A 20965-nucleotide genomic window follows, 5' to 3' on the forward strand; every position below is an offset into this window, starting at 1 on the left:
TCTTTTTCATTCTTTCAATTGTGTTTTGTATAATAATTGTATTGTTATATTTCCATTGTTGTATTGTGTTGTTATAATTGTATTTTTTGTTTTTTGTATAATTTTGTGGAGCCGAATGATTTATTGTTTGTATTATGTTTATTTTTTCCTTTTTTCTTTTTCGCTTCAGGACCGGGGTTACGAACCTATTCCAAGGGCCTCGACCTCACTGTTCGAATTACGAATATGTGAGTACAATTCAACAATTCTAAATATTAAAAATAAAAGAATTAAAAACAAAAGTAACAATATTTATTTCAAACTATAACTAATTCACATGTATGACATACAATATTTGTCAGATCTAAAACTTTTCTTTCTGCTCTTCCACGTTTTACACGTTTCTGTTAGGCACATTCAAAATTTCACAGACATTTTTTATTTGACTAGCAGTTCGCCCCGGTTGCGCCCGTGATACATATATAGCACAAAGGGATCATGTACAAATCCAACTGTCAAAAGTTATTGAAATTGGTTCAGTAGTTAAAGATAAATGATCAACCAACCGAACAAACTCTAAGGCTTTATATTTATTAGTATAGAAATTTAGAATCATAAATTCAAAACAAGAGATCAAGTTAGGTTTTAAATTTTGCTCAGTTGTCTTTTATCGATTTATTGACGTTCTTTTCAGTTCTTTTTCGTTCTTTTAATTTAATTCTTGAATGTTTAACGTACATAATATAATAGAGACAATTGATAATTCTATTTACATATTTACAAGCAAATTACATATCTACATAATGTGAAAGAAATTTATTACTTGTTCCTTAGTGAGTTTCAAATTAAATTTATTGTCATTTTTTCAATAACCCAGCTTCTTGTATAACTTGTCTGGTTGCATTATTGATGTGTCGAAATCTATCTGGACCTAATTGTATACCGCCATACCTGTAATACACGAAAAAAAAGAATAAAACGCGATATTTTAAAACAAAAATGACAGAAAAAAAATAACTGGCTTTGTAAAAATGGGCTCCTATAGTGACCTAACCCCACCCCCCTTAAAATTACCCTCTAGTCTAGACCATGTGGAAGAAATCTTAGTAAATTGATATTGTGTGTAGATTCAAATATTTAAGCTATCTTTATAAGAATTATTTTTCACCAATGAGTAAACACAGTCAAGTTAGTTACACAATTTTGATAATTTATAAGTGAATTTTTCTGAATTTCTTATTATTCTTCCCATTCTTTTTAAGTTTGGATGCGTGATTATTTGGATAGTTTTTGGCGCTGTATTAAATTGTTATGTTATTATTGTTGCATGATTGAAACACAACTGAACATTAACTCGATTCAATACATTTTTAACCCACTTCAAAAAAAGGCGGTTACCAAATCGACTGTACTTTTTTAGATTTGGACTGTACTTTTGACTGGGTGAACCCATTGTGATGATTCGGGTGCTTCCTGTGAGATCGATTTGAAGGTGATTTTGTTTCTGTTAAAATTTGTTATTACTAGCACATAATATATATTCATAGATTAACTACACCCTTTAAAAAATCTTACCATCTAGACACTACAACTAGGGTATTCTTCTGGTCCAGTATTTGCAAGAGATGCAGCATCCGCCCACCCGCATGCGTTTCACCGTCGTCATCGCAATCTTGCAATATTGTTGTGCCCTTCGACGTTTGCCGTTCTATCCGATACGCGTACATGTTGTGTGTCGCATTTTGAAACTTCTTATTCTGTTTCAATTTGTACAGCACTGCCCTGGAGAATATAATAATTTCATTTTTAAACCAACATTTTAAATGGTATTAAGTGAATAATTGGTTATTCTCTCTCATTTTATGTCATAGCCAGCAATCGAGCTGGTGGTTCGCCTGATGATAAGTGATCACAACGGCCCATGAACATTCGCAAGTTCCTCTGCGAGTGCGCTGCCCGCTTTTAAGGGGTAAGGCATTAGGAAAGGATTGACAACTGGAAAGAAGAAATGGACTGGGGAGGGTGAGTAAAAGGAAACAGGCCAGTTTATGCAATATAGGTCTATAAAGTGCTCAAAATGAAAACCTTAATATTTCTTTACAATAATTTCATATACGAAAGACACTATGTAAGCAACTCTTATGTACCTAAAAGTTTTTGAAATACTACAAAACAACTTCATCCAGAATCGCCTATAAAAGGTTATCAAAAAATTAATTCAAATTAACATCTTATTTTATGGTAGTAACATTCAACATGGAAACAAAATATTCACTTCATGGATGTGTGGATAGTTTCAAGCAATACATAAAAAACGAAATTCTCAATTTGACTTTCTTTCTTGTTATTATTTCTTGATGCTCAATGGGTATTCAATCAATCAAAAATCAATTGGTCCCATACAAAAATCTGTAGTTAAATGTTCCCCCTAAGCAACCCACCAGTCTGACCTTTTATGGATATATATGGAATTTTAAGACTATTTTTGAGTATGATTGTCACACTAGTATATGACAAATAAGGGTTTTTATCGGTTATTCTGTACTTACGTTACATCATCCACACTATGCACCTGTGCTGCATGTCCTTGAAAAGAACTTTTTCTATCAACAATAACACTGCCATGGGTAATTTCTGGACACTTTATATCTAGCTGGAATGAAAAACTTATTGGTTGCAAAGTGTTGAAGTTTATACAATTAAATGTCACTGTCGGCAATGGAGCTGGTGGATCGCCTGATGGCAAGAGCTACCACCCATGCACCCACACCATGAACACTTGAAGAGGTGTAAGGTCATTTGCAGACTTTAGGCATACAAAATAGATTGCAGTCTTTAATCTGGTATGGGATTAACAAAATATTAAACATAGGAAATAAAGGAATAGACTGGGAATGGCAAGGAAAAGGATACAGGTCAATGGATTAAAATTCCTATGACTAGTTCCATTTTAATGTCATAATTTTATTTATGACGACGTTATATATAATATATATAATAGTTTTTGAATTTACAACCAATCCACAACAATTAGTTATAAACATGGATGCCACTATATATGGTACAATTTTTTTTTTTGCTATGATATCATATTCTTCACTTAAATACGAGATAAATTCTCACCTGTGATAAATCCAAAGTCTCATCTATTTTGTCCTCAAGTTGCTCCTTTTTTTCAGGCTTAACAGTTTTAATTTTTTGTAACATTTCACGAACTTTCTCCACCCATTGAAATATTACTGTTTCACCTATATTTTCCCTGTGATTGAAAATTTAATACATTTGTAGTCATCTTAATTTGTTTATGTCCATATCATAAAAACATGTTACTTACAAGTAGACTTCATCTAAACAATGCTTCAGATTTTCTTTAGCTTTTCTATCCATCCAAGGGGCAGATAATTCGTATTTTGGTGGCGCTTGTCCTGGGTATTCTGGCGGCATGGTAACAGTCAATATTACTTCATTGTTATTATCCTTTATTTTAATGCTGTATGTTCTAAGTGTTTCACTATCTATAGCAAAGTCTTCGCTGTAAATCGAAGTGAGAGCTTCAACCTCCTCTATCTGTGAGAACGAGCATTAAAATAGTAAATAAAACATTTAAAGAGATTTTTCTCTTTTCACAGCACAGAGAATCCTAGTGTGGAGTAAATTGTCTTATTTTAAGTAGGTTTAGTAAGAAAAGATTTTATTTTTGTATTAGTCTGTAGTCTGTCTTACATGTCTTAGTGTCTGTGTTTAAAGCTGAAGTCTAAATGTTAGTTTGAACGCGTTAATCTCAGGAACTACTAGACCGCTCTCAAAACCTCTTTCACCGTTGGATACTAATGAGATCTCGGAGTTTTATAGGCTATGTACGACGAGCGAAGCAGGGGCGAACCGCTAGTATGACATATTCGATAGGTAAGACCTACTTGTTTGGCTAAATTATCGGATTCCATTGTCACTGTAGGTTGTTTTTTAAAGAAATTTATAAGTTACTAAAAACTTTTCAAAAGACGTTAAAAAAATAATTAAAGGTACTTTAAAATTCAAACACAACAATCAGCACTCCAGTAGACAAAACTAGACATGAGTTGTCACAATTGACATTGACATAAATGTCTAAAGGTAGATACATCAATCGATGAAATTGACATATGAGTTCCCTTTTTCTTAATGCGTCTGGCTAATAAGTGTCCATGATATTATAATAATCTTTATTAAATTATTTATTAGTAATTATAATGAAAAAAAAAATGGTTGCCTGTAAAGTCGGTTTTACGGGCGAAGATTTTACGTGACAACGTCTTCTTCTCGGTAGAATATTTATTGATATGAATATTATTAAATTGCACAATAGGAACAAGGAATTGAATGAAAATAAGAATTGCAGAAATTTTAACTATAGAAAATATTATTTGTTTACTAAAAAGACAGAGACAGAGACACAAGCACGCGCCGATTCAATGCGCCTAATTCTCTAGTGCTGCGCGCGCGGCGGACCGATCATAGTTCGGTGACTCATCGTTACGTTACCGGGCGTTACACTTTTTCATAAGTGCCTCCGAGCGGCTCGGAGGCTTAAATTAGGTTAGGGAGGCTTAAATTAGGTTGCGGCTCAGACCGAGCCGCAACCTAATTTAAGACGTTGTCACGTCAAAAAACATTTTACACATTTATCAGTTAAATAGAAGAAGATTATTTGTTAGAACAATCGAAATAGATTCACAACTACCTTACGTACTAGCACTGAATGACGGCAAGATACTGGTAAGTCTTTGCACAGAATAATAAGTACGTATAATAAGTAGTCTTTGTACTATGTCAACTAGTGAATGGAAAAACATTTGCAAATGTCGGCCTACACATGTGAGTTTGCGTATTCATGTGAATCTGCTCTTTTGCTTGTTCTGTCATAAAAAAATAGCGCATTCAACTTATAGTTTTTTACTATTGCTCCTAATATACCATTATGTTATCTGTGCTATTGCATTAAAGATTTCTTAAATGAGATAATTTATGACGTAATAAAAAACGAATAATATTTTGTCTACATTGTATATTTTGTACCAAAGTTTATATTTGATGGATTTATGATACTGAGTATAATAATACGTATTCTGTGTTTATGTAATTATTATGAATCCTTATTAAAATCGCCAGGACTTAATTAAGCAAGAAAATTTAGTTGAATGCATGTTTTTTAGTTTTCAACTGACTTTAAAAAAGAAGGATATTTTCAAATCGTCTACATACATTTTTTTGGATTTGTGCGTTCGACTGGGTGATACAATTTTGAAGATTTTTATTTGAAATTTAAAGACAATCTGTATACGGTTAAAATTATTGCAATATTCATTAGATATGTTTGATCCATTTTGAAGAATTAATTCTTCTATTATCAATGGATGTTGCTGCTCAAAGCATGTTCCTTTTTACGAATTAAATATTGTCTTATAATATTATATATAACGCTATTAAATATAAGTTGTACGAGTATACTGTTATTTGAAACCCATTGGATAAAAAAAAATAATAAAAACTTTCTTTAAAGATCGATAGGAATAAAATGATTGTGCTCTAATTTATGAGTAAGCCTTGCCATTAGATTTCCATAAAATTACAAAGCTTTCACCTAGCATTTCCATTTTTCATGTGCATTAACTTCCAATTTGCATATATATCTACTAATTATTATGCAACATTGTACCGCGACACATAAATGTATAATCGCGAATGTATACGATTGGTCATAGGAAATTAAAACCACTTTATTTTTATATTTGGTTTATTGTGCTAATGTTTAAACGAAGGTATGCACTAAATCATAAATGTATAAATATGGACTTTATAATATACTCAAGTACGGGACCATATTTAATTATTTCTACACGCACATGTACAGTTTTTGTTATCTACGGTATGTGCTGTGTGCATGAACACAAACCTACACAACATTTACAATATCACAGAAACTTATTCATAACTTACTTATTTACAATATATTATTTTTATCGATGAAATCATCGATTTTTACAGCTTATATTCATTTAAATTAGTAACAAATTCAGAATTTTGGCGGGATATTTGAATAACCAATCTTTTAAATTAAACTTATATTGTTAACTCTACAATATTATACCAATACCTAAATAATACACATTCTAAACCTACTTTTTAACATACACTATAAATTTTCTTCTAAATAGTAAATAATAATTTAAAGTAAAGAATAAATTACCTAAATAATTTGTCTATGTATGGTCTATGTCTATGGAATGTCTAGAATACACACCAAGTATCGACTACGTTATGGCAAACACAATTTTTAATATGGCTATACTGTAACTTTTGACTAGTTTACATTCCCTGTTTGATTTCTGAGCCGGACTCTAGAGAGCAATCATTAGACGCTACGCTTTGTACCGAGCAGTAGCTGGCTGGTGAACTGCGATTGCTTAAAGTTTTCTCTTGACACTCAATTAAACTTCCACTCGGCTGCCGTAGAAAGTTCTGGAACCCAATCGGTGAGGTATTTACGATTTTGTCAGGCTTTTTTAAAAGTTCCTCAATGGAGTATGGGTTCTTTTTCTTTTCCTTTGTTTTCGATTCTTGTTCATCCGTGTCCGGCCTATCAGTGCTGTCATCGCTAGCTTCAACGGAAATCTGTTCTGACGTTTCTGATTTCACTTCATCTGGGTTGATTCTGTTGATAATGTCATTGTGGAGGTTGATTGCGTAAGGAGAGAAATTCTTTGTGTCCGGATATGGCATCATGACTCTTTGCCAGGGTGATATGGGGTAAGGTTTCAAGAGGCCTTGAGCTTGTTGGTTTGCTAGAAGCCAAGTTGTAGCTAATCGCCGGTCGTAGAGATGTTGGTCAGCCTGTGGTGGGGGAACTCTTACTGCAGAGTGCGGGAAGTATGGCGACTGCTGAGGCATGGGCGTGGGCGGTAGAGAATTCTTTAGGGACATGTAGTCAATCATGTTCGGTGTCAATTCAGGTTGTGGATACGGTTCTGTAAAGACAAAATAACATTATTAATCCTCTCGCCAAACACTACCTAGTTTATTTTGTGATATAATTGCCAATTATATAAATATTCAACCTTGTTACTAAAATTACCCCCTTTTCGCAACTGACCCTTCAATCAAATCATCAAGTTTAATAATATCGCAAACGTGATTAAACATTCTACAATAACGTATTATTTTGAGTAAACCAAAAGTGTGCTTTTCATCAATGTATTTATTTATTATTTCTTTTGATACTCTGTGTCGAAATAAATTAAGTCTTGTATTGTCTCCGCGAAACGAGAGTGTAAATTACTTGCATCATAAAGGTGACATCTGCAAATGGCTACAAATCACGCGTTGTCTATGGGACTTGCCGGAGCCGTTAAACTCATTAATTAGACTTTAAACGAAATTCCTAATTTAAAATAATTTACGACAGCCATAACCGCAGGACGACAATGTTCCCAATAAATTTGACATCGAAAATCACGCGACGACTCGTAAAATTAACAATGTTATGATCTAAAACAAATGCAGGGTACTGTCAATAACCTTTGTAATATATAAGTGTATAAGTATGAAATATTTTACGCGTTGTACCATTCAATGTGTGTATTTTGTTAATTTATTGGATATCTCGAGTTACATGATTGATGTCAGAATGATGTTTTATGTTTGTATCTTTTGTAAGTCGATGAAGTGAACTTATACTTTACTATTTAAACTAATAATATTGACAGTATTAAAAAAAATGCTACTAAACTATTTCCGTTTGTGTTTTTTACGAATCATATACTTAAAGGTTTATATTAAATTATTTATATTTGTTATAAAATACAAAAATTACATTACAGCTAATATAATGCCATACTACTTTAAACTATACAGTTTCTTATGAAGTACGTAAGTATGTAGTTTATATATTAAATAAAAAAAAGTCTTTGGACATTATCTTTTGGTCAATAAATTTCAGTTTCACTGAACTAAATATTATTGAAACATAAATTTTGAGACGCGTAAATTGTTTAGTTGAAAAGAATACGGTTGATTTATTATAATTACGCCGTTTGTTTTATTTTTGCATTCATATCAAATGAAACATTAGATTATTTCTCTTTTCACCTGTCCATAGTTTATTACCAAAATGTATATCTACGATTTAAATCTTTACGAGTTTTGTTAAAGGTGGTATAAAACATGTCACACTATGTTAATATTTGTTTTTACTGTGTCACACATTACATTACGTTAGCGGAACTTTGGTATATGTTAACACACTTTTATGGTTATCAATTTCACAATTAAATTAAGCTGATTATTCAATCTTTATTTATATTTCAATACAATTCTAATTTTTAAAGGAAAAAAGGCATTTACAAAATTTTAAAAGTGTCTTTTGTAGAACTTGAATACTTTATAAAACTATTATGACTGCGTTACAAATAACGATTTTTTAGAGGCCTTCAGAAACTACATTTATACAACGTTACTTTATTGTTTTGATGCCAATCTATAACTTTTTATATACATGGCATTATATGAAGAATTTATTTCTGGATATAGATTCTTTTCGGTTTACATGTGTAAAATATCAACTAACATATATTGTGTCGTAATCTATTCCTGTTTATGCTTAACTTAACTTTTAATAATACTTATGGATACTATAGAAATCAGTAAAAAAGTTGTTTATTTAGTAATATATGATAGTATCAGACAGGCTTAATTTAGCAAACATTAAATAAAAATACGCAGATCTTGTTTTTTTTATATTTTATATTTCTATTTTCAACATTAATGGAAAGATAAGCAAAATTACGAATTCCCGCCATTTATCAATCTCTATAATCTATTCTCACCGTGCGGGTTTCTCGTGTCATCGTCGCTCCACGCCAGGCCGCTATTCCTAAGTATCCTATTCACGGACGACACAGAGGGTATAGAGTGGGGCTCGCACACTCTCGCACTGAGCAGCCTCTCGCGTATCTCCCAAGCGAACATGCCTGGATTCTCCTGCTTCAAGCGCAATATTTTCTTCACGACAGTCGGTGTTGCCACTTGCTGAAAAGAATTTTTTTGTTTAGTTGAAGAAAATGTAAGAGTAAACGGAGAACGGAAAAGAAAAAAGGGACAACGAAATATTTTTTAAAATTAATGTTTTGAGGAATTATTTGTTTTCTTTCTAATATTTCTAGATAGGTGTTCTATGAAAGTATTTCAATGTTCTTCCATTCCATAGCTTTTAATTTTTTACTTTACATAGAACGCATAAAAATTTTAAACAAACTATCAGCATAACTGTCATTAAATTATGAGATGGTTCAGATGCCGGATCCAATAACGCGTTTACTTAATGGCTGTTTAATAATGATATACTTCGATACGTTGTTTGTTTTACCGAGAAACATCTCATTTAACGTACAGGGAAGTAAGAGTAATTTATTTTTTCTGCCTACGTTTTATGTTCCCGTCTACACTTCGTACTTATGCAAAAACAAAGTGTAATTGATTCATATTTAAAAATGCATTTGTACGCTTATATGGCACAATTTTATTCGGGACAGATGTATGATATGTTTTAAAAAAATAACTGCCTACAAAAACACATGTTCGAAAATCCATTACAACTACTTTTTATTCTAAAACGCAACTTCCACGCAAGCATCAATATATAATTATAAACTTAACGCAGTCTGTCAAGATAATGTGTAAATAGTAGTCCACGGACCAAAGAACCCACTCGGATTTCAAGGCGTTAATTTTGGCGGGAAACTAGCAATTACGCCATTAGACGCTCAATCGATATGCTATTGATCGTTTGGATAATGCCGACCTATTTTTTACTTTTTTTAACAATATAATAGCAATGACTACATTTAATTTGAAAATCGAAGGATACGTGCGATTAGGATACTCTATGATTATTTTGATGCGTTCGATATTCAAGCTGTCAAAATATTTAGGCAAGATACATGAAATATTTTTAATGTTTCATTTTTGCACCTGATGTTTTAAAATTTAAAGCAAAAATGAAAAAAAAAGTTAAATCAGATCTGGAGCATTTGAAAAATCTCCAGATCTGATTTAACTTTAAATTGGTTTAATATTTTATACAAGTATTGGTGATAGTTAAAATATTAGCCTTAGTTATGTTAGTTATGGATCCTACACTTTTTAATAACTCTATAAAAATGCCCTCTTAACGAAATCTACTATCATAAAAAACAAAACACGCGTGTTATTCAACAGTATCAAAACATTGGAATTTTTCATTACAGTATATCTTTAGTAGGCAATAAATGAAATGAAAGTCCGTGCGAATAGACAGGTGCCGGCCATAATGACTTGCTTAGTACCCCGGCTTTCCTCATTAGTTGATGTTCAAGTGCTTACTATATCAGGAAATTAACTACTACTAACGGCTCTATCTTTTAATTTGATGGTCACTTATTTTTGGATGTTAAGTGGTTGGGGAGCGCTTTGATTATGTGTGCGCAAATATTAAGCATACATATATGCAATATAATATATGACATAAGAACTTAACCATGTTCTTAAATTTCCTTTTTAGAAATTACCTATAAATTATTATTTTATATAATTATTATTAACCAATTTAGCCATTGCTAAGTAATAATTACCATCAACGTCCATCCTTATTTAAAATTTATTTAAATGCTAATAAGATATTTGCAAACACAAGTGTCCCATGTAGTTAAGAAAAATCGCAATTCGAATTAATGGCGCGAAATGCGTAAACGACATCATTTCTCTCGTTTACTGTAAACAAAAGTTATGAAATCCGAAACGATCCGTTACAAGCAGAATCATGACGATATTACGGTACGAAAGATCGATTATGAAAGCGGTAGACCAGTAGTTGCATTCCGTGACGATCGGTTCCGTACGCGACGCTTTTTGTGCGCAAACATCCATCATACCTTGACACATCCAATATAAGTTTTTGCGGGCCGCTACAAAACAAGATGGCCTCCTAACTGTCCACAAACGCGTGCACGATTAGCGTTTCTTATTACCGATTTCTATTAGACTTTCCACCTTCCTGATGGGGTGAAAGATAATTTGCCGGGGCGTGAGACCCGTTGCTTTAATGACGGATTGATTCGATATTAATTCGAGGGAGGAAGAGATTCTCCGCAGTTAATATTGGCTTAATGGTATTGCAGGTGCGTTGCTTGTCTAGGAGTTGACGTTTTTTATTATAAAAAAATGATTGCGCGACACCGTTATGACATTCGAATATCAAAGGTGAATATTTAAGGGGCATTGTAGATTATTGTAGTAACTACTCTAGACAATTAGTTTTTGTGTATAATTATTGACGGTAATATTCTTTTTATAACGCGGTTTGGGTTTCATTACATATCCATGGATCGACTCTAGCTTATAAATAATTAAAACCCAAATAATTTAAATTATTAAAAACAATATCTTAAATAAAATAATATTGTAAACCAACTTATATTACACTTGGTAAGTTAAGTTAAGTTGGTCTTAATGTTACATAATATACATACAAATTAATTAGTATCTCACCCTACAATTTTATAACAATTCCGGATTGGAGAAGTCATAATTGACTGTTCAATCGTTTTTTAGATTATTTTTTATTTTTTCATTTATTAACAACATCAAGCGTCAATAATTGTATTAGTTGCTAAAAGTGTTTGACGACAGATATGCTAAACGGAATATCCATAATATGTGAAACTACTATATTATGCTATAAAAGTTATGGTGTCACATGTACAAAGCACCAATAAATGTACTAATAAATTGTATGTATCCTAACCGATTTCACTATCCATTATTGACATAAATAATGGTGAAACTAAGGCGGCTTCTAAAACAAATGATAAAGTGTATCAAGTATTACCAATATGTTTTATGAAGCAGCTTTACGGTATTAAGAGGCGAGTAATAATATCGACAATATAATCCACGTGAGCCACCATAAAGTGAATATTATCTGTGCAAATCCGTCCAGTGTTACGGAAACATATTGATGTTCTGTGCACAGCCACAGACAACAATAAAATATAAATCGTGGAAATAAAGTCATATTTATGAACGTATGTTTCCTGTTCTGTATGCTCGGATTTAGAAATTTTGATATCGCGTTCAATATTTCTATTCGCGTGTATAAATAGATATTTTATTTTGGTATTCAGAAGTGTCAGAAGACATTGAAGCGTTAAAAATAATAGTGCTAATAAAAGTGTTCAATAATAAATAATACGTACAAAAAACTTTTTATCGATAGACACGTCATATGAATTTGACGCTTAAACAAAAATATGTACATAGTTTATACACAAGTCATAAATAAATGTAAATTATTACTAAAATAAAAAAAAACTTCGACATTATCAAACCAATTAAATAAAAAACATTATGTTACATTGCAAATTACAAGTAACGTATAACAAGATGTTGCATGTTATCTTTAAAAAACGCTTTTGACAAAAGTTCCTAATTCCAAATTCCACATCCCTAATCGTGGTTATTAAGGCATTAATAGATAACCACGACGATAGGTTGACAACGGTTGACAGGTGCTCACCGCTCCCATGACCCGGCTTGACCAATCGCGCCATTACTGTTACAAATTACCCCGATGCCACTTCAGATTGCACTAGGAAACAGACCTAATTATTCGAATATGGAACGACGTTTTGATCGAGTTCCATTCGACGTTATAGATAAAAAAGTTTACTATTTTTTTCAGTAGTCTATTGTCGTTGATTAACGAAATAACTTTTTATAGTTCTTATACAAACTATAACGTTTAATTAAATTCGGATGTGACAGATTATTAATCTTAGTGTAGATCTAACCTAATCACTTATTGATCGTCCTTTCAATTAGTTAACAAAAAAATAGTACCGTGGATACTTAATGTAATTATTTACGCATAACAAAATAGTGGTATTTTACTAGATTCTTGTAAAACAATCATCATTTCATTAATAATCTTAAAGCTGTATTTTATGATTTGTTATGCATAGAGTTTATTAAGAAAATGATTTGTTTATGTAATTCACGTATTGTTTTTAGCACAATTATATAACAATTTTCCTCATTTTCTTATGTATGTTATCATTTACTTTGTATGTACGGTGGCTATATAATAATATTGGATTTATGAGTTATGTAAGTTCCGAGAACTAAGCATTATATAAAGATCAATTATTTCGTTGTTATATACCTAGGTTTATTATTAAATTTTAGTAGCGATGACAATTCATTTTACCCACGAATATGAATTCTTGCAAGAAATTTTAATTTTCGCTAAAAACTTTAAATATTTGAAATAAATAAAATTATGAAGACTATTTTACTTTCAACATGATCATAAAATTTAAAAGTTTTATAGAAATTTTCAATGTAATTATGGGGAATTCGATTCAAACGTGTCCATGATTAACCTCGAATTAAATACAAACGCTTCGGTGTTGCTTGCGCAATTAAACATGGCTAACACGTTGCCAGTACAAAATATTCACGTTATTCTGTTTGTCATAGCTGTTAATGTGGCTTTAGCATGTTATTGAGTTCTAGATTATTATCGAAGTTTTCAATAATATACGAATATGTTGGTTTAAATTCATGGGAATCGTATCTATTTGTCATCCCTGACGGTGGAGGTGTAATTATGTTTCGTTTTAATTTGTGACATATTATAGGTGGAGAATGTATTTGTGGCCTTTTTATACCTACGTATTAGGGGTGAATGTACAATTTCATTTGCTGCAAAAATAAATGTACGTTTTCCGATTAAGATTACGAATATAAAAAATACATATTCATTGCTTTTTATATAAAGCATAATTGATAATCGATGCATTTACGATTGTGTAATTTTATTTTCATTTCTTTAAATTAAAAGCTCTTCTGAGTCACAGACCGACAGTCAACAGACATCACATATTAATCATTAATTAATATTGTAATCCAGAAAAAATTGAATACATTCGGATAAATGTCATCTATAGAATCATGTTTAAGTAAGTGCGTAAAGCATTAGTTTAGTACATGAAAACCAAACATGATTTTCATGTGTTTAATTTATTTAAATTTTAAATAATACATTATTTAAATAAATTAATTCATTAAAATAATACGTGAACAATACGAGCTAAGTATTCTTTTTAGATTCTATTGAGATAAAACAATTTGAACCCCCTAACATCAACATGTTATTATGATAAGCGCTTCCGGATATCGGGGGTGGGCAAGGGTTAAAAGTGTTTTTGAATCGTTCATTAGGTCATTTCCTTCTGTGTTACTACGTATTATTAACTATCTAGAGTGTTTTGTATAACCATACATAACCTATTGCGGGAGTCGAGCACGCTTCGGCACGAATTGGGCCAGCTCGCACCGGGGAAGTACCACACCCCCACAGAAAGCTGGTGTATCTTCATAAAAGCGGGTAGCGCAATCGCAGAGGCGATTGTTCATGGGCGCTGGTGATCGCTCACCATCAGGCGAACCACCTCAGCTCAGTTGCCCGCAATGGCATTAAAAAAAACAGAAAGAAAGAAATAGCTATATACTACAGCATCATATTATACATATAGGTATATACAACTTCACTTCATCCAAAAACCAAAAAATCAGATAAATTCGTTGAAATTAGTTAATGGTAGAAGGTTGGTTATCCATTATAGAGTATTAAATACTTTCTCGGTGTGGCTATAAAGGTGTTGAGTGTTGAGAAAAATTTATGTATATGAAAGTCATAGCAGAATTGGGAAAAGATCCCCAGTTATATTTCTCCTTTCTTCCCCGGTGCGAGCTGGCTCAATTCGTGTCGAGGCGTGCACGACTCCGACCTTCGATAAACAATACCAATGTTGAACGAAGGCTCCCATACTTAAATATCTACCACTAATTTATTTCTTTGGTGTTATATAAATAAATACTGTAGCCTACAAAGGCTATAAAATTTTATTTAATTGGTTTCAGATGACACTCGAAAAATTTCAGGACATTTTACTGACGAAATTTAGACAACAAAACGTTACACGAGTTATTAATCCCTCGGTACCCGTGGTTTTTAATTATTTAATACTTCGTAAATGCTTATTAATATTAAATACTTACTCAACATAAATTACATACAAATTAGCATGGGAATAATGAAGCAAAATTAATAATTTATGTGTAACCTTCGTATAGAGGCATGTCGAATAAAAACTTCAAGTACTCGCTAAGTCGCTAATTGGCCATATAAGTTTACAGTAAGATTGCAATTATTTTGCTAGCTTTCCAAGTCTGTGTGACTGGAACTCTGGACTGACTTTTAGATTGAGGAGGCATAGATTATTCTGTAGTAACATTGAAATCTTTTGTATTGGCATTTTATTATTCAAAATAGTCCTCGTGAAAATAACTATACTAACTTTTATTGTGGGAGTCGAGCACGCTTCGGCACGAATTGGGCCAGCTCGCACCGGGGAAGTACCACACCCCCACAGAAAACCGGCGTGAAATAGTGGCATGCTACTGTGTTTCGTACGGTGAGTGGGGGAGCCGGAGGCCTATTTCCTTTTCCTCACCCGTCCCAGTCCATTCCTTCTTTCCTGCCATGAATTCGTTCCTTTTCCCTTACCCACTAAAAGCGGGCAGCGCATTCGCAGAGGCACTACCTTTGCGAATGTTCATGGGCGGTGGTGATCGTTTACCATCAGGCGAACCACCAGCTCAGTTGCCCGCTATGACATAAAAAAAAAAAATTTACGTAAAGCATAGTTCGATCTTCTTGTTTGTGATTTAAAATAAATTTATGAAATAGTTGTTAAATGTACTAAAGAGAAAGCTTAAAATAGTTATTCATGAAATTATGAATAACCTTTTATGCATTTACCAAGACAGAAGTTATTTACAGTATAGCTACCACCTAAATAAAGGCTTAGAATTCTTAAATATCTAAAAACTTTTTGTATAGAAAATTCTCAAATAACTGTAATACAAACTTCTAGTATTCTTGTTTCATTATAATAAATTAAAGAAGTCATGTACCGTCTAATTGGAATAATATACACCGCTGGATATTAAACCAATTATAACTAATTATAAAAATCGCAATCACAATTAAACTTTATGCTTCGAAGGCATTAGTCAAAACCGTTGTAACAATCAAATTTAGTGTGAAAGTGGTCAATACAGCGTGCTATAAAGCGAAGCGCGGTGTGATCTCTAATTATGGTCATTTGGTCGTAAATTGTGGCCATCGATCATAAAAAGCATAACTTTTGGTCGTAAACTCGAGGATAAGTCCGTGTGGTCGATTGAGTCGTGCAAAACCAGCTTATGTTGCACCTCTATTATTTTCCATGCATTATGCCTATAAATTTGAAAATATGTAGAATCACAGATCTTTTTTTTCGTGGCGTGAAAATTTGTTGCCATCGTTATATTATTAATAATTTACATTAGAATTGTTTGACATATTAAGTAAATTGTAAAGAATATGTTTAAATCATAGCCTAGTAGTAATTATATAAGTATTATAATATATATTATTTTTATAAAAAATTCAGATAAAACTTCGATTATTTATGTTCATCTTCAGGTATCCAACATTAACCTTACCGTTAATTGTTCAATAGCAACCGTAAAAAATTCAACCTAATAATATTCAGTCGATTAATCGATGTTACCGGATCAATTGAGACAAAAACTGGAAACATAACCAGAGATTATAATCGATTCGTACTAATAGCCATTCAATTCGTTAAATACTTTTGTCTGAAACGGTTACGGGAATGCCAAGTTCAATTATAATTCAAATGGAAGCTAGATCGAGACGGTAAACGCTTCTGTCGATCACGGATAATCGATAAAAGCGTATCGTATTCGTATAATTGTAACCTAAGAGTTAGATACTGCGTATCACTATTGTGGCGCGCGAAAATGCGCTTTTTGGTTCTGTCAGAAACGTCATATTGACATGCGTATTTTATTTTATTTTGTGTTACTTTTAATTTAGTAAATGCTAAGGTATTTGTACCATGATATATTAATAACGGTTAATATTTGTTACACAGTCGCTTGCGATTGCGTGTTTTCCCACACTGGCGATTTGTTTCGGACGAAATAAAATGCGTATGATAAATTTGAAACTAAACATATAACATTTTATGATTCGGGTTGTAATTTAACTGTTTCTTTGAGTTTTCAATGTAGATGAATCTCAACAATTATAATAAGAAAGCAGAAAGAATCTATGAAAAATAAAAGATTCGGTATTATATATTATATTAGTTATATTCTGTCTTACAGTTATATAAAAACTTATATAAATCGGACATGAATCAATGATAAGTTTCCTAAAGATTTAAAAAAGAAGCCTAACTTTTATGAAGGGTGTGCACCTATAATAAGAAACATACTTTATGAATTAACTATAAAATTTAAATTAACGATTATCTACTATTAAAATTTAATCTTAATGCAGCTTTCCATAATTGCGTTTTATAAACAGACAATTATAAAGCTATTTCCATTTCGCTACATCAATATTTTCTACGTATCGATGATCTCAGAGCGATTTCCGAACGTAGCTTGATTAGTAGTCAATTAAACATTTCCATAAAAGCAATAAAAGAGTTCGGTGATTCGGTACATTTTGTTATAATCAATTTTTTGGCGGCGGCATTCGTTTGTGGGTACAAAATGGTTTATTGGCGTACCGAATTTAGTGAGGTCGATACGTTCTCCGCTGCTGTTTCGAGATTTGGGGGTAACCGACTTTATATAAAATCCCAGAATACGTAAAAAGCAATATGTATAATATATTAATGTTAAATGTATAGGTATATATCTTTTACGATTAAAAGAATACCCAACTTTAAAAATTGTATTATTATTAAATTATTGTTTTATTTATTCTCAGCATTTATATAATTTGCTACAAATAAACGAGTAGGTATTAATTTTTTTTAGCTACAATTTGCACGCGACTGTTTCTTCATGAATTAAAAATCATAAGAGTAACAAATAGATTTAATATGATAAAAAATTATTCCATTTATTATAGAAAAAGCAGAAGTTTTAGATGCAGATTTAAATCCTATCCTATCCTACTAATATTATAAATGTGAAAGTTTGTGAGGATGTGTGTATGTTTGTTACTCTTTCACGCAAATTCACGCTACTGAACCGATTGCAATGAAATTTGGTACGTAGATAGCTGGACAACTGGAATAACACATAGGCAACTTTTTATCCCGTGGGAAGGATACGGACTTACGCGGGTAAAACCGCGGGGCGCAGCTAGTTATTAATAAAATTAAAACTAACCAACATTAATTGAATACAGTACATCGGTAAATTAACTCAAGATTTTATATAGTCTATTAAAACACAATTAACTACGGAACCCGCTCGTATTATCCGAAGAAGCGTGTCTAAAGCTTAACCGAAGGAGCCGAAAGTGGAGTGATTTTATAGTTTATAATTACAACTGATTGCCGCCGTGACCCCTCCATTCGTTTTATTGTACGGTTGCAGTGTTTATTTTCTTTTTTTTTTTTGTTTAAAACTTTTTTGAACAGTTTTTGGGTAATTTTGACATTTTTTGTTTCGTGGTGTGTGTGAGAGTGGGATTTTATTTGATATTTTTAAATAATGCTCGACGGAAGGAGGTTATTTTGAAAGGTTTTTAATTGTTTGTAAATATTACAATGGAATATAAAATTGTAGTAACGTAGACGAAAAAAATTATTATAACAAGGTAATCATTATTTATTTCCGATTTTACAAATATTTGCTAAAGTGTTCAAATAGATACAAAATCATTAGTGAAATAAATATACATAGTTTATAATTCAGACAATGGTTTAGTATACATTAATTGTATATATACCATGTATGAATAGATACCATTGAGATAATCAATAGATACTCATAATTGTAGCTACTTAGGTTCATATAACCAGATTTACTCGTTAATCCCACTCAACGTTATAAATGACTAGCTGCGCCCCGCGGTTTCACCCGCGTAAGTCCGTATCCCGTAGGAATATCGGGATAAAAAGTTACCTATATGTTATTCCAGTTGTCCAGCAATCTACGTACCAAATTTCATTGCAATCGGTTCAGTAGCTTTTGCGTGAAAGAGCAACAAACACACACACATACATCCTTACAAACTATCGCATTTATAATATTATAGTAGGATAGTAGGATTAGTGGGATGGGATTTTTTTCTGTTTTCTCCTTTTCATAGTCACTATTGAAATGGTTTAAATGCTTGATGGAAAATGGAGACCGTAGCAATAATTAATCCTATTAAATCGAATAAAACAATAGGAAAATTTTAAAAATGCGTATTTATATTATTAGTTTCATTATTGTGTATTTAATCTCAGCACTAATAATGATAGGTAAATTATTAACGAAATTTATATTTTTAATGACAATAATTTTACTCGTTGCAAGGTGTTTAATATTAATATACATAGCTCTTAAGGTATATATAACTATGATGTTAAGTCAGAAAGAATTAGATCACGAAGCGGGATTCGAAACAGCGTCCTTTTGCCAAACCGTAGCAACGCCTAGCCTATCGGCCACCCGTGATCCCGCCACAGTAATCGAATTTCTTCTACTATTTCGGTTTAAATATATACCTCTTATATTTCACAACGACAACTCACCTTAGTCTTACTACCTCCAATCGAGCCTGGACGAATAGAGCCCGTTTCATAGAACCGTGTGAGTATCTTGGACACACACCCGTGGGAGACCAGCAGCTGCCGGCTGATGTCGCACGGCCTGACGCCCAGGATCGCCAGCTCCACTATCCTCTTCCTCACCATGTCTGGTAGTGGCCGGCCGTTCACAAACACCCCACCAAGCTGATTAACACCCGCTTGTCCTGAAACGATATATATGGTGCAATTTCGTGTGAAAAATACCTTTGGAATGTCAATTGAGAATAAAGTAGTTTCAAGTAGGAGGCCTCTTTCCTTTTCCAAACCCTTCCCATTCCATTCCTTCTTTCCCGTTGTCAATCCTTTCCCTATCCCTTACCCCATAAAAGCGAGCGTCGAATTCGCAGACTACCATGTGAATGTTCATGGGCGGTGGTGATCGCTTACCATCAGGCGAACCACCAGCTCAGATTCCCGCTATGACATAAAAAAGTAGTACCTAACGCTGTACGTATTATTAATTTTGAATCGAATTTTTTCTTGGCGGTATAAGGATAATATTTGTAAAACAAAGAAACCATAAAATGCAGTAAAAATAACACAAACAAAGAACATTTTACGCGACCTTTGCAAAAAAGAAGTCGGCATGAATCATTTTATTTTTTATTCTCAATAAATGGCATATATATACAAGCGAAAACCATTATAAATAATCGCTACATGGAAAATCTTTTAAATAAATTAATGTATTCTCAAAAAAGCCGATGCATGCAAAATTTATAGCAATGTACCAAGCCTACTTGTATGCTTCCAAAATACTACAACAAACTTTAAGAAGCCATAGATTATAAGAGATAATTACCACAGATAAAAAAGCAATGACAATAAAAGAACAAACACATTCATTAACAAGACAATATTAAAGGCAGCCACAATGAATTATTTCGTATTGAAACGGACATTCGGTTCACCTGTCTCATTTGGCTTAATATTTATTTGATTGCCAAATTCCCTATTCTACCTGGATGGTCAATTGTTGATCATAATATTAGGGGCCCGTGCCACTAAATAGTTTTTTTTAACCATGGTTATATACAAAATGCCTTTCTTAATAGGGAAAAAAATGTCTGATGAATATCTTTTGTCGAAATAGTTTTTTTATATAGGTACTAGCAAATAACCTTGCATAGTATGTATAATTTAGTACTATGTATTACGAACTATGACCGATATTATTTTATTGCAAAAAACCGGGGAACCGGTTGTACCTATTCTGTAAAATGAAAAACTAACAAAAA

The 20965-nt window shown here is 32.3% G+C and overlaps 2 protein-coding genes across 5 annotated transcripts in view; both read right to left on the reverse strand.

Annotated features, from left to right (window-relative positions):
• Positions 1-274: 274 nt before the first annotated feature.
• Positions 275-4072, reverse strand: LOC119836813 (protein IMPACT-like). 3 transcript variants are annotated; one of them, XM_038362285.1, is made up of 6 exons: positions 3897-4072; positions 3314-3546; positions 3103-3238; positions 2529-2632; positions 1555-1761; positions 275-930 (listed from the first exon to the last, which is right to left on the reverse strand). In XM_038362285.1, exons 1-6 carry the CDS (start codon positions 3921-3923, stop codon positions 837-839), a joined length of 801 nt encoding a protein of 266 aa, XP_038218213.1. In that variant the 5' UTR covers positions 3924-4072; the 3' UTR covers positions 275-836. The 3 variants fall into 3 exon arrangements, with proteins under 3 accessions (XP_038218213.1, XP_038218215.1, XP_038218214.1); XM_038362287.1 differs by having other exon boundaries at positions 3314-3511; positions 3897-4065; XM_038362286.1 differs by lacking the exon at positions 3897-4072 and adding an exon at positions 3703-3872.
• Positions 4073-5744: 1672 nt separating this feature from the next.
• LOC119836817 (paired box pox-neuro protein) overlaps positions 5745-20965 on the reverse strand; it is a 38436-nt gene continuing 23215 nt past the window's right edge. For both annotated transcript variants that reach the window (XM_038362291.1, XM_038362290.1), the window contains exons 3-5: positions 19671-19891; positions 8841-9042; positions 5745-6983 (exon numbers count right to left, since the gene is read on the reverse strand). In XM_038362291.1, the coding sequence (XP_038218219.1) occupies positions 6325-6983; positions 8841-9042; positions 19671-19891 (1082 nt within the window). In that variant the 3' untranslated portion in view covers positions 5745-6324. The remainder of the gene's footprint in view (positions 6984-8840; positions 9043-19670; positions 19892-20965) is intronic.

This window comes from Zerene cesonia, chromosome 25, assembly GCF_012273895.1.
Source record: "Zerene cesonia ecotype Mississippi chromosome 25, Zerene_cesonia_1.1, whole genome shotgun sequence".
Classification (NCBI taxonomy): Eukaryota; Metazoa; Arthropoda; class Insecta; order Lepidoptera; family Pieridae; genus Zerene; species Zerene cesonia.